Genomic DNA, 20,098 nt, shown 5'->3' with positions numbered 1-20,098 from the left:
GAGTTCTCAAACACTGCAGGGGCAATACGTCACCACAGGCATTTTCTCCTTGCCTCTCTGAACCCTTCCCATTCACATTGAGTCGTATGGTACGACCATCACATTACTAGAACTACGACGGGGAAATGATGAGAAGGCCATCATATCAGTGAGATGGATCAAAATAGTATCCACCCAACGTGATAAGGCCACTAGATCCATGTGTGAGTCTCACAAGGTATGGGGATGCTGCTCTGACACTAGGTGGAGAAGGGGGCCTTTATAAGTTGTTCTAAATGAACAATATTATTAGAACTTTAAAATGGGGATTCATAAAATAGTGGTTTCCCTCTCACAGTTGGCTTACTCACTTTCCTCAGTTTCTCTAAAATGGAAGAAGTAAATGCTAAGAAAAAGTACTGAGAGTTCAAACGGTTTGGATTTATCCTGCCTACTAGGATCTATTCATGTGTTGTTGCTCATAAATGGCTCCGCTTTCAGTTTTGGTTGTGGTTCTTTAGAAACACCCCCAGTTCTCTTCACATCCTGCTAGGATTTGCTCAATTCCTCACAGAGAGAGTGTTTATGTGATTCAGAGGTGGCCTCTGAGGACTTCACCCTTCCAGAGGAGTTGGAAGAGACAGATTACCTCAGATTGATGTGATAGGCCTCTTATCTATTATTAGACTGAACTGGTGGAGGCCTTTTCATTCCAGTTTAGATGACAGAAAATATGGGGTAGAGAGTAAACTTCAGAACCAGAGCTCTTTCTTTCACTTTCATTACCTCATGAACACACACACACACACGATGATCGCCCCGACGCTGTTCTTCATAGCCATACATTAAGGTCACCAATTCCTAAATAAAGAACCTTTTTCCGGCTAATCAGTCATCTCATTGTAATTTGTTCCTTGTCGGGAGAAGCAATTGGGTGAACACAGAATATGTCCATTTATCATATCTTTGGTGCTATAAATAACTACCGGGTGCCATTTTCAACACAAGTTTGCCGGCGTATGATAGAAGATAGAAAGCCACTCCATCAGGGCCTGGTTCAAATCTTTATTTTGAAGAAGAAACCCCACCAAGGTCAAGTTGATTAAGCAAAAAAGCCATTGAGAATTACATTTTCCACAGGCTAGCTGACATGTTGCTGTGATAAGATGGCCAATCCTGGATGATATCTACTGTACAGCTCCAGCTTGTACCCCCAAGCCATAAGACTGCTTAACAGTTAACCAATAGCTACCCAGACTCTACATTGACCCTTTTTGTACCAAGTCTTTATCTTTCATGTTGCCTAGTGACTTTATCCCTACCGATATCAAAATCAAATCAAATTTTATTTGTCACATACACATGGTTAGCAGATGTTAATGCGAGTGTAGCGAAATGCTTGTGTTTCTTGTTCCGACAATGCAGTAATATCCAACAAGTAATCTAACCTAACAATTTCACAACTACCTTATACACAAGTGTAAAGGGATGAATAAGCATATGTACATCAAAAAAAATATATGAATGAACGATGGCCGAACAGCATAGGCAAGATGCAGTAGATGGTATAGAGTACAGTATATACATATGAGATGAGTTATGTAGGGTATGTAAACATATAAAAGTGGCATTGTTTAAAGTGGCTAGTGATACATTACATCAAGATGGCAAGATGCAGTAGATGGTATAGAGTACAGTATATACATATGAGATGAGTAATGTAGGTTATGTAAACATATAGAAGCGGCATTGTTTAAAGTGGCTAGTGATACATTTATTACATCAATTTTTCCATTATTAAAGTGGCTGGAGTGGAGTCAGTATGTTTGCAGCAGCCACTCAATGTTAGTGATGGCTGTTTAACAGTCTGATGGCCTTGAGATAGAAGCCGTTTTTCAGTCTCTCGGTCCCTGCTTCGATGCACCTGTACTGACCTCACCTTCTGGATGATAGCGGGGTGAACAGGCGTGGTTGTTGTCATTGATCTTTTTGGCCTTTCTGTGACATTGGGTGGTGTAGTTGTCCTGGAGGGCAGGTAGTTTGCCCCCGGTGATGCGTTGTGCAGACCTCACTACCCTCTGGAGAGCCTTACGGTTATGGTGGAGCAGTTGCCGTACCAGGCGGTGATACAGCCCGACAGGATGCTCTCGATTGTGCATCTGTAAAAGTTTTGTCAGTGCTTTTGGCCAAATTTCCTTAGCCTCCTGAGGTTGAAGAGGCGCTGCTGTTGGATCATTTTAGTTTGTCTGTGATGTGTACGCCAAGGAACTTAACTTTCTACCCTCTCCACTACTGTCCCATCGATGTGGATAGGGGGGTGCTCCCTCTCCTGAAGTCCACGTTCATCTCCTTTGTTTTGTTGACGTTGAGTGTGAGGTTATTTTCCTGACACCACACTCCGAGGGCCCTCACCTCCCAGTCTCGTCGTTGTTGGTAATCAAGCCTACCACTGTAGTTTCGTCTGTAAACTTGATGATTGAGTTGGAGGCGTGCATGGCCCGCAGTCGTGGGTGAACAGGGAGTACAGGAGAGGGGTGAGAACGCACCCTTGTGGGGCCCCAGTGTTGAGGATCAGCGGGGTGGAGATGTTGTTACCTACCCTCACCACCTGGGGGCGGCCTGTCAGGAAGTCCAGGACCCAGTTGCATAGGGCGGGGTCGAGACCCAGGGTCTCGAGCTTGATGACGAGTTTGGAGGGTACTATGGAGTTAAATGCTGAGCTGTAGTCGATGAACAGCATTCTCACATAGGTATTCCTTTTGTCCAGATGGGTTAGGGCAGTGTGATTGTGTCGTCTGTTGACCTATTGGGGCGGTAAGAAAATTGGAGTAGGTCTAGGGTGTCAGGTAGGGTGGAGCTGTTATGGTCCTTGATTTGTCTCTCAAAGAACTTCATGATGACGGAAGTGAGTGCTACGGGCGGGAGTCATTTAGCTCAGTTACCTTAGCTTTCTTGGGAACAGGAACAATGGTCGCCCTCTTGAAGCATGTGGGGACAGCAGACTGGGATAAGGTTTGATTGAATATGTCCATATACACACCAGCCAGCTGGTCTGTGCATGCTCTGAGGACGCAGTCTGGGCCTGCAGATGGGTTGGCACGTAATTTCTGAAGAGGCCTGGGTTTCGCCAGCCCTGGTAGCGCAATCGATATTGATATGTATTCATATGTACATATCTACCTCAATTACCTTATTCCCCTGCACATCGACTCCATACTGGTTCCATGTGTATATAGCCAAGTTATCGTTGATCATTGTGTATTTATTCCTTGTGTTATCCTTTTTCTATGATTTTCTCTTTTGTCTCGGCATTGTTGGGAAGGGCCCGTAAGCATTTCACTGTTAGTCTACACCGGTTGTTTACGAGACATGTGACAAATGGTTGTGTTGAAAGTGGCGACGTCATGATGAGGCAACATTTTCCATGAGCAGTCAATCATAGATGAGTCGAGCCTATCAGGAGGCAAATATGACTGCTTCTTTTGGATGCCATTTTCCCCTCAACATCAAGGAGATTCAATTGTGTTGAATCAGACAGAAAATGATAACCTTGGCCATCAGAGCTCTTAAAGCCTTGTGTTCTTCAAATTGCTCCACTTGAATTAGGTATATCTGTAACTGATACATCTATAGAAGGGGAGAGCTGCTTGTGCAACGGCCTTCTCTTCAGTCTAGTCAGCGAACAGATAAGGCGGGGATTCATCAAAATGTTTCCATTCAACGACGTGTCGTCGGGCAGCAGTTTCTCCCTTTTCACAGGGTTTAGCCGCCGAGGTAAATATCCAGCTGCATTTTCTGGTAATGGTACATTACAGTAGCGTTTTTACAGGGTAACAACATTGTAGTTACAGTGTCATTGTAAAGTGGACTTAATTAACACCTTACTCTTTGCAGAAAAAAATCTAACAGGTAGGCTGAAGAACGACAACTGGGTCCACAGAAAAAAATATACATTTCTATGGTTGGGTCATTCACACAACGGCATGGTCTTTCTACATAGAAGGTTACATTTTTATGTGGGTTAACTGTAATTACTCTAGTGTATGGCACATGTATTGCCCTTGACTTCATAGTGACAGCGTCTGTGAGCTTTCAGCAAGGAGCAACAATGTTTTATCACATTGAGTCCATGTTACGGCAGAAACAGACTCAAAACCAACAGATGCCCGTCCGTCCTGTTCTCAGTAAGCTGTATGAATGTCTTCATCCATAACTGTTGGTAACACAGTAATTGATTGTGCCAGCCCTACTTAAGCTAACAAGTCAAATGTTTCTAAATCAGATCACCACAAGTATCAAAAGATTTGTTTAAAGGATAAAGTCAAACAGGTGTATCTAAGCCCAGTGTGTTCTCATGCAACCAAGATAGTATTAGTGCAGGGTTTATGCTGCAATACTCCCAAACTATATAATCTAAATAAATCCTCTTTATCTACTGACAAAAATAAGAAAATACTAACTTGTCTTGTATATAGCATAGGCCTACATGTACATAGTAACAGAACAATGTACACTGTTTAATCCTTTCCCAGGCAAACACAGTTGAAGGATTTGCATAGCCGCAGAACCATCTTTGGTGCCAACAGCCTTTAATCCCACTGATCTGATAGGATTAACACGAGGACCATGCTGGCTCAGAAAGCCATGGCTTTGCCTTGGTGCCTTGGGCTTGCCTAGAAGTCAGGAAAGTAACTCAACGAGGGAAGCAGCCCATCTCAGGTGAGCAGGTGATCTTCTCAACACAAGAGCCGGTCACCTGGCTAGCAGGTTATCGTGAGAGGAGATGTAATGCTAAAAGGTTTAGCAGACATATTGACTGCACAAAGATAGGGCACAAATTGCCCTATCCGATATGAAACCCATTATAGATTCCATTTCCATCTGCACTTCCATTCTGAAGCCAAACCTGCATCTGCACCAATGACGGTATAAGCTCGCTCCTGACTAATAATATTTTGTGGGTGCTTAATATTTGTCCTATTTCACACATGTACAAGTACGAATCAATACACATGCGTGAATTGGAAATGCATTTTTTAGCATATTCCAACTCCCGAGACACACTAGTAGAGTGGGGTCACAGCCAGGGTTTGCCATCATCAACTGCGCCCCTAGAGCAATTAGAGTTAAGTGTCATGCTCTAGGGCCTATCAGAGTTTACCTTCTTGGTTCAGATATTGGAACTAACAACCTTTCGGTAAAATGGCCCGACGCTCTAACTTCTAGGCTACCTGCTGCCCGACTAGCTCACTAAAAATAAGATTTGGCAGATGCTCAGCAAGAAGGCCCGCACTCTCCAATACATGATGACACAAAATCAAATAAAGGCCTGAAATAGATCGTCATGATGCCATGGCATAGACAGAGCAGAACAAGGAACAGCTACATTCAATCCAGAGGAGTCAGAGATCAAATAGCTTGAGCCTGACCCCCTTCTGCTAACTGACAGTGGTGAAATGGGCCTCTTCAATAATTTACTTAAATTAAGCCAACCTCCCTCTCCTCACTTCTTCCCTTTTTAGCAACTTTAAGCAGTTTCTTCTCAAAGCTAATGGCGTTATAGTGGGCAGGCAGTACTTGACTGAACAGTTCACACACTGTTCCCGAAAAGGATAGGATGGAAGTGAAATGGAATAAGATTCCCAATTAGTTGGAATGTGTGGCTGGAGTAGCCACCCTTGTGGATGGAGGCTAATGCAGATAGCCTGACAAAGGGCCTGGGGAATTGGATTCAAGTCAGCTAAATGCCCCATCTATCCTACAGTGTATATTCTACAAGAGTCAGAAGCCCATAGACTGAGCACCAGTGTCCATCTTTGGAATAAACAGCAGCTATTATACCCATCATCTAGAAAAGCACTTCACTTCCTGAATAGCAGAACAGTGTGGGCAAAGAAAAGAGCCAGAGAGGGGAAATGGTTGTCTACATGAACTACAGGGCTCAGGGTCAGGTTCCCAGGGTAAACAAATGACTCATAAAATATCTTAAAAATTGTGATGCTAAACCAGCCTCTCGCCCCACCCCGAAAAGGGAAAGCCAGCCAGAGAGGGTTTGGCTTTTCATTTGTCTCCACAGATAGTTAGCAACTTAGCTGTGGCCCCCATACCCCACCACACGTAGGCCGGGCCCTGTCCCACAGCCATGCATTAAATCACTGGTGCTATTATTAGAGCTAAGGAACACCTTTCAACAGGATTACAGGGGTAGTGTGGCTAGCACCACTACCCATTGACAGGTCATAAACTCAGCAAAAAAAGAAACATCCCTTTTTCAGGACCCTGTCTTTCAAAGAGAATTCGTAAAAATCCAAATAACTTCATAGATCTTCATATCCCATGCTTGTTCAATGAACCATAAACAATTAAGGAACAGGCACCTGTGGAACGGTCGTTAAGACCCTAACAGCAGACTGTAGGCAATTAATGTCACAGTTCTGAAAACTTAGGACACTATAGAGGCCTTTCTACTGACTCCGAAAAACACAAAAAGAAAGATGCCCAGGGCAATTAATTGCAATGTCCGTACTGTGAGACGCTTAAGACCACACTACAGGGAGACAGCTGATCATCCACGCAGTGGCAGACCACGTGTAACAACACCTGCACAGGATCGGTACATCCAAACAGCACAACTGCGGGACAGGTACAGGATGGCAACAACAACTGCCCGACTTACACCAGGAACGCACAATCCCTTCATCAATGCTCAGACTGTCCGCAATAGGCTGAGAGAGGCTGGACTGAGGGCTCTTCACTGGCGAGTTGCGGTTTTGTCTCACCAGGGGTGATGGTCAGATTCGAGTTTATCGTTGAAGGAATGAGCGTAACACCGAGGCCTGTACCCTGGAGCGATATCGATTTGGAGATGGAGGGTCCGTCATGGTCTGGGGCGGTGGGTCACAGCATCATCGGACTGAGCTTGTTTTCATTGCAGGCAATCTCAACGCTGTGCCCTACAAGGAAGACATCATACTCCCTCATGTGGGTACCCTTCCTGCAGGCTCATGCTGACGTGACAATGCCACCAGCAAAACTGCTCGTTCTGTGAGCGATTTCTGTTACTTTTGACACCCCCTTTGTTCAGGGACACATTATTCCATGTCTGTTAGTCACAGGTCTGTGGAACCTGTTCAGTGTATGTCTCCGTCGTTGAATCTTGTCATGATCATAGAAATATTTACACATGTTAAGTTTGCTGAAAATAAACACAGTTGACAGTGAGAGGACGTTTATTTTTTTGCTGAGTTTACATCTGCTCAGCCCCGTGCTCTCCTGACCCCTTTTGGATAAAAAAATAATAATAATTATATATATATATATATATATATATTTATTTTTTTAAATCAGCCCAAGCCCATTTCTCAACATAGCCTATATTTTAATACACCAAGCGTAGTATTGACGAGTTAGTAGTTCACCACACTGTCCTTCATTTTTAATAAAAGGCTATTGAATAACTGTTCTATTAAGAACGGTAGAATATTTCTATTTAAAGAATGTTTAGGGTGTCTAAATTTGCATCAATTAAAACAAGATGATCAGTCAATTAGATTCCCTTGTGAGGATGGGACCCAAATTCTCACCAGCAATCAGAGTCTATTCTAGGTCCCCAACTAATATATATTTTCTGAATTGTGGTACATTCTCCAAAACCACTGACTAATAATACGATCTGGGAGGGGGGGGGGATATACAGTGTCCTTTAATAGATTAAATAGACCACATTAAGTTCCAAGCAAAGCTACAGCGCCAAATGCAGAACAATGGCGTCACTGTGCGGAGGGCGAGCTGCTATTGAGGCAGATCTCGATAAGTAACACTCAACACCAACGTTGACTGGCAGTCTGGGCTGCTGGACTAGAAGACGACGTGTCCTGTTCACGTTGTTAGATTTTTTTACCATTTCATTATAATTGGGCCCAATTTAGAAATGCACAGTGCAGTCAAGATAAGCAAAAATGTTTCAGCGAACTGGTCCTCTTCAGTGTGCAGGTAGTGTAGGTCAACTCCTCAAACTGAAATACTGGAGGTATTGAATTGCAATTCCTAGGGGGGGCGGGGGGGGGGGGGGGGGTTGATGTCTGTAAATGACAAGAGACTAGACTGACACTTAAAACTGGAGGCTACAAAGTAATTGTACCAATATTCAAAAATGTATGTTTTCTGTTTTTGACAGACGGAGGACAAATTCCCTATGGGGAATCCAAATAGTCAAGGGATACAAACAGTTTAGTGCTCAAATAATCAACCATTTAATTGTATCTGGTAGAGCAGAGACAATAACTTGGTCCTAGGTCTGGAATGTTTTCCAGACCTAGGCAGGTATTGCGGGCAGGTATTGTACAATCGTTTGAATCCATTTGGAAAGACATACTGTACATCACATATCCGCAAAATACTGTAGAATTGATAGGCATATGTGACCAGTGGCGACCTGTCATTCAGGGCAGGTGGGTCAGAGCCCCAAATGTTTTGACCCCCACATTCTTAGCAAAAAATAAATAAATATTTGGGGGGGGGGGGGGTTGAATCAATACGTGTGACATATCAGTTTGCAAACAATGTAGAATATATATATATCATTCAGTTAATAAAGTTGCATACACACGGTCTCTTGTTGTTTTCTTGAGTAAGACAGCTCAAAAATGCAGGCGTTTTAGCCTAGCTCAGTGCCTACTGTAGTGGTGTGGGAGCCAGCAAAAAAATAGGGGCATAGAGCTGTGATTGGCTCAGTGTTCCGTCACTCATGGGGACAGTACGTCATCGGCAATTTGAAGTCCTTAGTAAGGGTAGACATCCATTTGGGTCCCGCCATAGAGTTATATTACAAGTGCCCTTGAAGAATGCTCAAGGTCATTAGCCACAGATTTTATATGTACAGTAGCTTTGAATGGACTGTGTCAAAGTCTAAGCCAGCAGTCATCATGAGTCAAGTCGACAAATCTACTGGCAAATCTTGTACGCTGTTGCATAAATGTAATATGCAATATTACATGCAAGATATGTATACTGTAGCTAATAAAGTAATACTAAGTATGTTGAGTAGAAAGCTGTTAGTAACCCATGTGCGTCACCCTAATAATTGTCTATTTTCAGAGGCGGTATTGTAAACATCGTTCGTGGCCCGTGTGCTTGTTTGCCAACTTTTGTCGTACAGCTTTGACAGCGCTACCGATAGTAGTGGTGGCGCTTGGCTTGCACGTGCAAATTCAGCACACACACACAACCATTCCGTAATAGAATTGTGCTATTTGACGTGTCAAATTAAAAGCTTATTTAACGCATTAAATTGTGTTATGACGTGTATCTTTGACACGCAAAGACCCAAACATTGTTCAATGTGCCTCAACCTAATAACTGTCTATTTTCACATGTTAAATTTTGCCTACTGTTCTAACTTGGTGGTGCACATGTAGCCTATAACCTGTTTAAGATAAATGTAACCATTGAATATTGTAAGAGCTTTCATTGCCTGTTTATATGCCCCCTTTATTTATCCTATGGTTCTGACTTGTACAAGGAGTACACTATAAGAATGGCCCATGTTCTGAATTCTGTCGCTGTACATTTCAAAAGTGCTGAACAAATATTTGACTAAGTCTGTCGTCGCTCATTAATGTCTTAAATCAAAATTACAGATTGCCTCTTATCCGCTTGTCGTTCACTTACGCCATAGTTTGTACGTCTCAATTGTCAGTGGAAACCACATTTGTTTAAGCAAGTCAGCCATATCAGCTATTTTTATTTTATTTTTTAAGGCAGTAAATGAGGCTGAATGAACTGTTTCGCTGCCAGGCAAGGCTCCGCTGATAGCCAGGTGTAGCAGTGGTAAGGTGTTGGGACTGCTGTTGGGACTCGGAGGTTGGGACAGCTTTATGTAGGCCCTAACAGTTTGTGGGCCCCGCTCGTCACCGTTATCATGCAAATAATGTATTGTTTAGTGTTGTGGCTTTGCTGGCATGCATCCCACATTTTTTTGTTTGTTTGCCCCACCAAGATTTACATGCTAAAATCGCTACTGCTCCTGACAGTCCCTCACAAATAGACACAGCTGTTCCAGACAAAACACATTACTGAATGTGAGAGTAACTGTCTGCCCAAGGTCACATGCCCACAAACTGACGCAAGCAGAAGTGTTGTTGACATGACACACCTTGAAAAAAAGATCTGCCTTCATTCTTCAGGGACTCTACAATCATGCAAGCTGATTAGAACTGGGCCTATTTCTGCTTGAGGCAGCAAGGATGTTAGGAAAGCATAATATGGAAGAGGCAGACATGGGTGTTACGAACATACTCATGTGACACACACAGGGTGATGGTCTGTGCATCGGTTAGTTTGAGGCACTTGTTGGCTCGTAACACCTCATTCACTGCAGCTATTATCGCCACGATAGTGATGAAGCTTGACTTCGGACAAAAACAAGACACCATTACTTTTGAGGGAAGTACTTTTGATATTTCATTAGAGTACGCTGAAAAATCCCCAGAGGTTTTGCTGTAAGAACACTCAAACTTGCTTTCTTTTCTTGCATTTCCAACCTTCAAATCCTTGAAGGTCCAATGCAACCATTTTCCCCTCAATATCAAATCATTTCCAGGCAACAATGAAGTACCTTATTGAAATAGTTTTCCATTAAAATGACCAAAGCCATTCAAATGGACAAGCAAGAATTTTGCTAGGACTGTCTGGGAGTGGTCTGAGTGGGGGATCTAACGGGAGGAGCCTAACGGGAGGGATATGGAACCTGAAAACTAGCTGTTACTGGTCTATAAAGCCTAGTGATGTCACCAGGCAAAAGAAAACTCCACCCTGCCTATTATAAAGTCCTCTGTAGATTGTATTTTCAACCAGACACTATCAGGAAATAACAGACACTGGGTGCAGACACCTACCTAATATTGAGTTGCAACTCCGGGAGCCACTTTCAAACTGCAAAAAGGGTAATCAGGGTTATTAGTGCTCAAAAGGATAGACAGGTTTGGAATGCCCAGTACGACATGATGAGAACTCATCTTGACTTTTAAATATACATCATTTAAATGACTGATGGCTGTCGCTCTCATCAGATATTGATTACATAAAAAAATCCAGATGTGCTCCATTGGAATGTATTTGCAAACACAACTATCTTCCCCTGGCATTCTCATGCTTACTTCACATTACCACACGTGATTATGTCAGACTGCAATTTATTGTGAATGTAGCACGTTCATTATCACAGACGTCATGTGTAGGCTACAATAAAAAAAATATGAGCAGCTGGAAAGGCCGTAATCAGATTTTTCAAATGTGGTGCATTCAATCCATGTGGTTAAAAACAGAGAGGGGAAGGCTACTTGTTGACATGGATCTATCCATCAGAGCTGGAGGTTGTGATGCACTGCAAAAACTAAGGAGGCTTGCTGGCAGCAGAGCCAGATTACACCTGCGCTTCAGGACATAATTGATGCGCTTAGCCAGCGATGTACAGCATTAGACCAGTTGATCTCATTTTTCTAACCCCTTCTCTCACAGTGATTGGACATAACCATCCACCAAATGCCCATTTCCATCAGTATAGCATGTGGTGGACCATCCGTGATGGTAGGCCATTGGGACCTTTCCGTGTCTTTTGGTCCACTCACAATCCAGGGCTGTTTTCAGGGTGGTTGGAATAAAGAGGGATATAGTAGTTATCAAAATGATTCCCTGATACAGGCACATCGGAGAATAGAAGGACAACAGCCAGTGGAATACAGAGCTCAAATAAGGGAACGAGGCAAATCACTGACAATTAGTGGTCAACGGTGCAGATGAAAACACCCCTAGGAAATAGAGCTCCAAAATGTGTGTAAACACACAACTCATTTCTAACCATATTAATGTCTGAATGTTAAAAATTAAATTAAATAAACAGTAAACCATATATTCAACCCCAGATGCCATGTTTGCCATGACAAAATACAACTTTGTCAAAGAACAGCAGCATTATTATTTACCAGCCATGCAAATTTAACAAAATGTCAGGAGACCTTGAAATCAGAACTACTAACACTGGCCATGGAAACACTGGCGGTGCCCATTTGATTGACAGAAGGATTTTTCCAGATATGCAACATTCATGAGGCATGGATTTTGAAAGATGACCCTATTGTGCATGCATAGGCAGGGTAGCCTAGTGGTTAGAGCGTTGGACGAGTAACTGGAAGGTTGCAAGTTCAAACCCCCGAGCTGACAAGGTACAAATATGTTGTTCTGCCCCTGAACAGGCAGTTAACCCACTGTTCCTAGGCTGTCATTGAAAATAAGAATTTGTTCTTAACTGACTTGCCTAGTTAAAGGTAAAATAAAAAATGTATAGAACAATGAATTGTACTCACAAAATGTATGCATGCATGCGTCACATGGGATAAAAGTGCTGGCTAAATTGCATACATATACACAGAAAGGTATGCACAGCTCATTCCAAAATCATGGGCATTAATATGGAGTTGGTCCCCCCTCTGCTGCTATAACAGCCTCCACTCTTCTGGGAAGGCTTTCCACTAGATGGTGGAACATTGCTGCGGGGACTTGCTTTCATTCAGCCACAAGAGCATTTGTGAGATGTGGGCACAGATGTATGGCAATTATGCCTGAATTCTTGCCAAAGTTGCTCGATGGAGTTGAGGTCAGGGCTCTGTGCAGGCCAGTCATGTTTTTTTCCACAGCGATCTTGACAAAGCATTTCTGTTTGGACCTCGACTTGTGCACGGGGGCATTATCATGCTGAAACAGGAAAGGGTCCAAACTCCAAACTTGCAAGCACAGAATCTTCTAAAAATGTCATTCTATGCTGTAGCATGACTTCACTGAAACTAAGGGGCCTAGCCCGAACCATGAAAAACTTTATAGCTGACACTACGCATTGGGGCAGGTAGCGTTCTCTTCGCATCCGCCAAACCCAGATTCGTCCATCGGACTGCCAGATGGCAAAGCGTGATTCATCACTCCAGAGAACGCGTTTCCACTGCGCCAGAGTCCAATGGCGGCCAGCTTTACGCCACTCCAGCCGACATAGCACATGTTGAGCTTGTGTGCGGCTGCTCTGCCATGGAAACCCAGTTTATGAAGCTCCCAGCAAACAGTTTATTTGGCTTCCAGGCAGTTTGGAACTCAGTAGTGATTTTTTCTATTATACTTTTTTTTTTTTTTAAGCTTGTGTGACCTACCACTTCGCGGCTGAGCCGTTGCTGCTCCTAGACGTTTCCACTTCACAATAACAGCAATTACAGTTGACCGGGGAAGCTCTAGCAGTTCAAGGCTTTTTATTTTCCTATATTATAGAATAATAGTTAATACATCAAAACTATGAAATAACACATATGGAATCATGTAGTAACCAAAGAAGTGATAAACAAATCAAAATACTTTACATTTGAGATTCTTCAAAGTAGTCACCATTTGCCTTGACATCTTTGCACACTTTTGGAGTTCCCAGATATGCTGAGCACTTGTTGGTTGCCTTTCCTTCCCAAACCATCTTAAAATGGGTTGAGGTCAGGTGATTGTGGAGGCCAGGTCATCTGATGCAGCACTCCACCACTCTCCTCCTTGGTAAAATAGCCCTTACACAGCCTGGAGGTGTGTTTTGGGTCATTGTCCTGTTGAAAAAGAAACGATAGTGGGACTAAGCGCAAACCAGATAGGATGGAGTATCGCTGCAGAATGCTATAGTAGCCATGCTGTTTAAGTGTGCCTCGAATTCTAAATAAATCACAGTGTCACCAGCAAAGCACCCCCACGTCGTCACACCTCCTCCATGCTTTATGGTGGGAACCACACATGCGGAGATCATCGTCTTACAAAGACACACCGGTCTAATGTCCATTGCCCGGGTTTCTTGGCCTAAGCAAGTATCTTCTTCTTATTGGTGTCCTTTAGTAGTGGTTTCTTTGCAGCAATTCAACCATAAAAAGGCCTGATTCACACAGTCTCCTCTGAACAGTTGATGATGAGATGGGTCTATAACTTGAACTCTGAAGCATTTATTTGGACTCTAATGAATGTATCCTCTGCACCAGAGGCAACTCTGGGTCTTCTTGTGGCAGTCCTCCTGATAACCAGGTTCATCATAGCACTTGATGGTTTCTGCGACTGCACTTGAAGAAACGTTCAAAGTTCTTGAAATGTACAGTATGGACCTTCATGTCTTAATGTAATTGGCTGTCATTTCTCTTTGCTTATTTGAGTTGTTCCTTCTATAATATGGACTTGGTATTTTACCAAATAGGGCCATCTTCTGTATACCACCCTTACCTTGTAACAACACAACTGATAAGCGCATTAAGAAATCCCACAAATGATCTTTTAACAAGGTGTAACGGATGTGAAATAGCTAGCTAGTTAGCGGTGGTGCACGCTAAATAGCGTTTCAATCGGTGACGTCACTCGCTCTGAGACCTTAAAGTAGTGGTTCCCCTTGTTCTGCAAGGGCCGCGGCTTTTGTGGAGCGATGGGTAACGATGCTTCGTGGGTGACTGTTGTTGATGTGTGCAGAGGGTCCCTGGTTCGCGCCCGGGTATGGGCGAGGGGACGGTTTAAAGTTATACTGTTACAAAGGCACACCTGTTAATTGAAATGCATCCCAGGTGACTACCTCATTTAGCTGGTTGAGAGAATTCCAAGAGTGTGCAAAGTTGTCAAGGCAAAGGGTGGCTATTTGAAGAATCTCAAATATATTTAGATTTGTTTAACACTTTTGTTTCTACAGGATTCCATGTGTGTTAATTCATAGTTGTCTTCACTATTATTCTACAACATAGAAAATTGTAAAAATAAAGAAAAACCCTTGAATGAGTAGGCGTGTACACATTTTTGACTGGTACTGTACATACACATACAGTAGCCAATGTATTAGTTACTTCATTCCATTCCCAAAAATGGCTTGCTATATAAAGCAGGCAGACATGCAGCAAGTTACTGTTGGATTGACCGTCAGGATGGGCAGAACAAGTGTCCTAATCAACTTTGAGCGTGGTATCATCGTCAGTGCCAGGCGCGCCGGTTTCAGTATCTCAGAAACGGCCGGCCTCCTGAGCTTTTCACACGCGACAGCATCTAGGGTTTACAGAGACTGGTGCAACAAACAAAAATAAACACCCAGTCAGCAGCAGTCCTGTAGGCAAAAACAGCTTTTTGATGAGAGAGGTTAAAGGAGAATAGCAAGAATGATGCAAGCTAACAGGCAGGCCACAAACAGACAAATAATAGCATTTCGGAACGCACAACTTGTCGGTCCTTGTCACGGATGGGCTATTGCAGCAGACGACCACACCGGGTTACACTCCTATCAGCTAAAAACAAGAAGCTGCTGCTCAAGTGGGCAGGCGAATACCAACACTGCACAATTGAGGAGAGGAAAAATGTTACCTGGTCTGACAAAATCCTGGATCCTGTTGCATCATGCTGATGTCAGAGTCAGGAATTGGCATAAGCATCAAGTCCATGGCCCCACCCTGTCTGGTGTCAACTGTGTAATGGTGTGGGGAATGTTTCCCTGGCACACGTTAGGTTCCTTGATACTAACTAAGCGACATTTGAATGCCACAGCATATGGACATAGAATCCATGCTCCAAAGAATTCAAGCTGTTCTGAAGTCAAAGAGGTGACTGGCCAGGGTACTAGATGTGTGTCCCTAATAAACTGGCCACTAAGTGAGTAAATTGCCCTCTTGGAATTGTGGCCCAACCTTCATAATTTTGTACGATTTGATGGTATTGATGATTTATTTGTAAAATGTTCAGCCCCAATGTGGAATTCGGTTCATCGGGCCAATAAAACCCAGCACTGGGACTGACTATTAAAACTGATAAGGGTATGAGTAAAACAAATACGGCCCTGGACCAGTGGTGAGTGGCACACCGCATCTAGGCCTATATACCTTAACCTAGTAGCATAGTGATAGGTGAAACTACTCAATGGCGTGATCCCCAGCTAGGGAGCACACGAGATTGTTGAAACGTCCCCCGGTTTATATAATGTGGGATTGTGACAGATGGAGTGACGCAATGTCTTATTCTGATTTGAAGTGGAGAAGACTGCAATCAGTATGATGTCACACTGACAGGATGTAATGCAGTGCTGATGCTGTTTGATAGAACTTGTCAAGTGTTAAGCTCCTGGTTTATTATGGTGCCATCCCATGGAGCCCTGGACTCAGCTAGGGAAACCCCCTACTGCCTAAATTAATAGGAAGATTTCCACAGAGGATCTCTGTTATCTCGGTTGTCAAAATAGCATTGGATGTTGCTAGAGCGCAAATAACAAAGCCCTGCGAAGTTTCCAATGCAGGCCTGTACAACACCTCTCAACACTGAGGTGGAATCTGGTATTTATGAAGCATGAGGAGGACCCCGACCAGACGTCATCATGTGTGTGAATTCATGGTATTGTGCAGCACTCTATGCAAAACAATGGTTTGAGATCAAGTGAATTGATGATGTAGATAATCATTTTATTGTATAGTGGGCTAAATAACGTGGATGCCTGGTCAAGTAGCATGTCATGTCAAAATAGGTGGTGGTCAAAGTGTACTTGCTATTCCTGAGGACCCCGATGTGAACATGTCCCCAGGTGTGATATTGCAAATACAGAACATGAATCCATATCATCAGTGTTTACAAGAGCTGTTGTTAACGTAGTAATTTTCCACTTTTAGGGGCAGATAATGTTTACCCCGCACGCTGGGTTGAGAGGGGGACCCGGGGGCAACAGCATAGACTACGGATGTGTGGCTCTTTATTCTAATATGCGCCTCATGGACGAATAACGTTACCATTAAATAGGGTTATTTTCCTAATGCGACATAGCCTACTATGTTACAATGCCCGTAAGAGAAGCAAAACTGAGGAGAGTTAAGACAAATATAAATGTCAAAACATTCCGCACATACCTCAGTTTTTTAGATTTATTTTCTCTCTTGTTGAGCACTCCAGGAACGCAGTTTGTGAGTTCGGTCCAATCCGCATGTAACCCGCAACTCCAGCCAGTGGAGAACCTCGAAAACAGCCAGGTCTCCTTTCTGTTGGGACGGTAGCATGTACACTTTTTCTGCCCTGGTCTGCAATCACACGGGACTTCTAGTCTAACATTTTGCACCAGATGCCTGCCAAAAGTGGTTCCGCCAGTTTTCTGTATGTGAAGAAACACGATCACATCTTCACCCTTGATCTCGAAATCAACGGTGCGTTCCAAGTCCCTGACAGGGAAGTAGTACTTTTTCACATAATGGGGATCCGGAGTGGGGAAAATATCCATGTTGTCCTCGGCGAGGTACCCCTGCGGAGACCCGAAGTTCATCACCCCAGGAGCCACGTACTGATATAGAATCAGCATGAAGAAGACGGATCCGACGACGATCAACAAAAATTTGCTGGTCCTCTCAACCATGTTCCCTCCAGTGCCGTTCATTTGTTACCATCTCCCAGATAACCGAAATGGGGGTACTTGGTACCTTAGCGTTGCGCTTTTCGTATGTCCCTCCATAGACAGTGGGTTTGAGCTCGTCAGAGGACCGCGAAGCAATGAGAGGTCGGGCATGGATACATTGTATTGCTCCCGCTTTCACCTAGCAAAACTCAATCCGAGTTGGCAAAAATCCAAAACTGCAGATTACAATCGACTTTGAACCCTACACCAATATTCACAGCACTCTCGGCTCGCATTTAACAAAGTAAGCAGCGTTCGAGGTGTCTTCCCTCTCTGCACCGTGTTTCTGTTCCTCTTGGACCAGCATGCACAGCGACACCCACTTCTCAACACACATTTGCACATATTCACGTAGGCTACATTTAACACACACGCGAGAAAAGAAAAGCTACGGATAGGCCTACACATTTAGTTATTGGTTTGAATTACAACGCCCACAGTAGAATTATTTGTCTACAAAACATTTATGATATGAATAATTCTGAGATGTATTAACAACATATTTTAGGCCATATGGTATCTACAATGTGTTTTTTAATGCGAGACTCATTTATCCCAAGGATACAATCAAAATATGTAAATATAATTGAAAAAACAAGCATTTGTGGGTCTAATATCAGTGAAACAAATTTATAATGAACAACAGCAGTGGTGTAAAGTATTCAAATAAAAATACTTTAAAGTACTATTTACAGTAAGTCGTTTTGGGGTTTATCTGTACTTTACTATTTACATTTGTGACAACTTTTACTTTAACTTCGCTACATTCCTAAAGAAAATAATGTACTGTACTTTATACTCCATACAATTTCTTTGACACCCAAAAGTACCTGTTTGAATGCTTAGCAGGATAGAAACATTTTAAAATTCACACACTTATCAAGAGAACATCCCTGGTCATCTCTACTGCCTCTAATTGGCAAACTCACTAAACACACATTCTTCATTTATAAATGATATCTGAGTGTTGGAGAGTGCCCCTGGCAATCCATAAATAAAATAAAAACAAGAAAATTGTGCCATCTAGTTTGCTTAGAATAAGGATTTTTTATTTATTATTTATATTTTTACTTTTGATACTTAAGTATATTTGAGCAATTACATGTACTTTTGATACTTAAGTATATTTGAGCAATTACATGTACTTTTGATACTTAAGTATATTTGAGCAATTACATGTACTTTTGATACTTAAGTATATTTTAGGAATTACATGCACTTTTGATACATAAGTATATTCAAAACCAAATACTTTTAGACTTTTACTCAACTAGTATTTTACTGGGTGACTTTCATTTTTACTGAAGTCATTTTCTATTAAGGTGTCTACTTTGGTACTTTTCCCACCACTGGAAAGTATTTAGTGGGGGCATTTATGGCCAAATTTCCTGGCTTTGCATGAATGGATATATCTTGTATACTTTTATCCCCAAAATTGCCCCTTCAGTTTCAACAGGCATGGTGCCTCTGGTGGAAAATGTTGAACAACGTCTAATTCTTATTACAATACAGTCATTTCCCCCTGAAATTATAGTATCACACATAATCAAATGTCATGTTAGCAATAATCAAAATATTTTTTATATAATGACTTCAGATAATGATTGAACCAAAATGAGAATAATGATTATCATTACAGTAGGAGCATCTTAACCAGAAGATCAAACTTTGGAAATGTCTGGTATGTAAGGCTGACCAATTCTGATATTATTTTTACTAATTGGTATTTTGGCCAATCACATCAGATCTTTTCACATCAGATATATTTCAGAGCTGATCTGATTGGAACAAAATACCAATTACTGACAAAAATATCAGAATTGGGCTGTCTGTCTAAACGCAGCCAAGGTTTTTTACTGGAGTGGATTCGGCTTTGTTTACACAGTCAGCCCAATTCTTCACTAATTGCATCTTTTGACCAATCAGATCAGCTCTTTTGTCAATAAATGGGAAAAGAGCAGAATTAGGTTGCCTGTGTAAACACAGCCTTAGTAGGGGGCAACTGCTTTTACCTCAAATACATTTAAAACAGCATATTGCTCACACAATATTTTACCTAGCCCTGGCCGTCAGAATGATGCAGTTCTTATGAAACAAGAATGTAACACATCTATACATAGTGTGTAGATTGTCCAGAATTCGTACGTATATATATATTCGTATATATATTCGTATATATTCGTACGTATATATATATATATATAATTCAAATGCAAAGTGCTACATATTATTGTTGTGATATAGATTACATTTGTTCTAGAGGTGAAAGCCTGGTTGACGCTACATTTGTCAAAATGTAGGTACTCTAGTTGTGATTATGGTATGGGTATGTAGCCTATAGAAAAGTTAATAATGGTCATACGCACATCCTTAAAAACGTAGGTGCTGGGCTAATAAAGAATACCAGTAAAGAACAGGAAGGCCCTCACACTGTTTACTCTCCTCCCAAATTCACTGCTTGTCAACGTTTCGATCCGAACCAGATCTTTGTCAGTTAAATAACAGGAATGTAGCCTATCATAGAAAATAAATATATATACTTTTGGCCCAGATATATGGCATAATGATACCTGTTATCTTACCCAGCTGGGTTTGTGTGTACACTACTTGAAATGGCTATGCATCAGACACTTAATGTCACACCATGATCATTTTCTTCTATGTAGG

At 42.3% G+C, this 20,098-nt stretch overlaps 1 protein-coding gene across 1 annotated transcript in view; it reads right to left on the bottom strand.

The window, feature by feature from the left end:
- Window positions 1–17,769, bottom strand: part of hs6st1b (heparan sulfate 6-O-sulfotransferase 1b) — a 97,519-nt gene extending 79,750 nt beyond the window's left edge. The window contains exon 1 of the mRNA XM_020508869.2: window positions 16,896–17,769. Within this exon, the coding sequence (XP_020364458.1) occupies window positions 16,896–17,413 (518 nt within the window). The 5' untranslated portion in view covers window positions 17,414–17,769. The remainder of the gene's footprint in view (window positions 1–16,895) is intronic.
- Window positions 17,770–20,098: the final 2,329 nt, after the last annotated feature.

The sequence above is a fragment of the Oncorhynchus kisutch genome, linkage group LG18 (genome assembly GCF_002021735.2).
Source record: "Oncorhynchus kisutch isolate 150728-3 linkage group LG18, Okis_V2, whole genome shotgun sequence".
NCBI lineage: Eukaryota > Metazoa > Chordata > Actinopteri > Salmoniformes > Salmonidae > Oncorhynchus > Oncorhynchus kisutch.
Note: the sequence above shows the minus strand (reverse complement) of the source record. Positions and strands in the feature narration are given on the sequence as shown.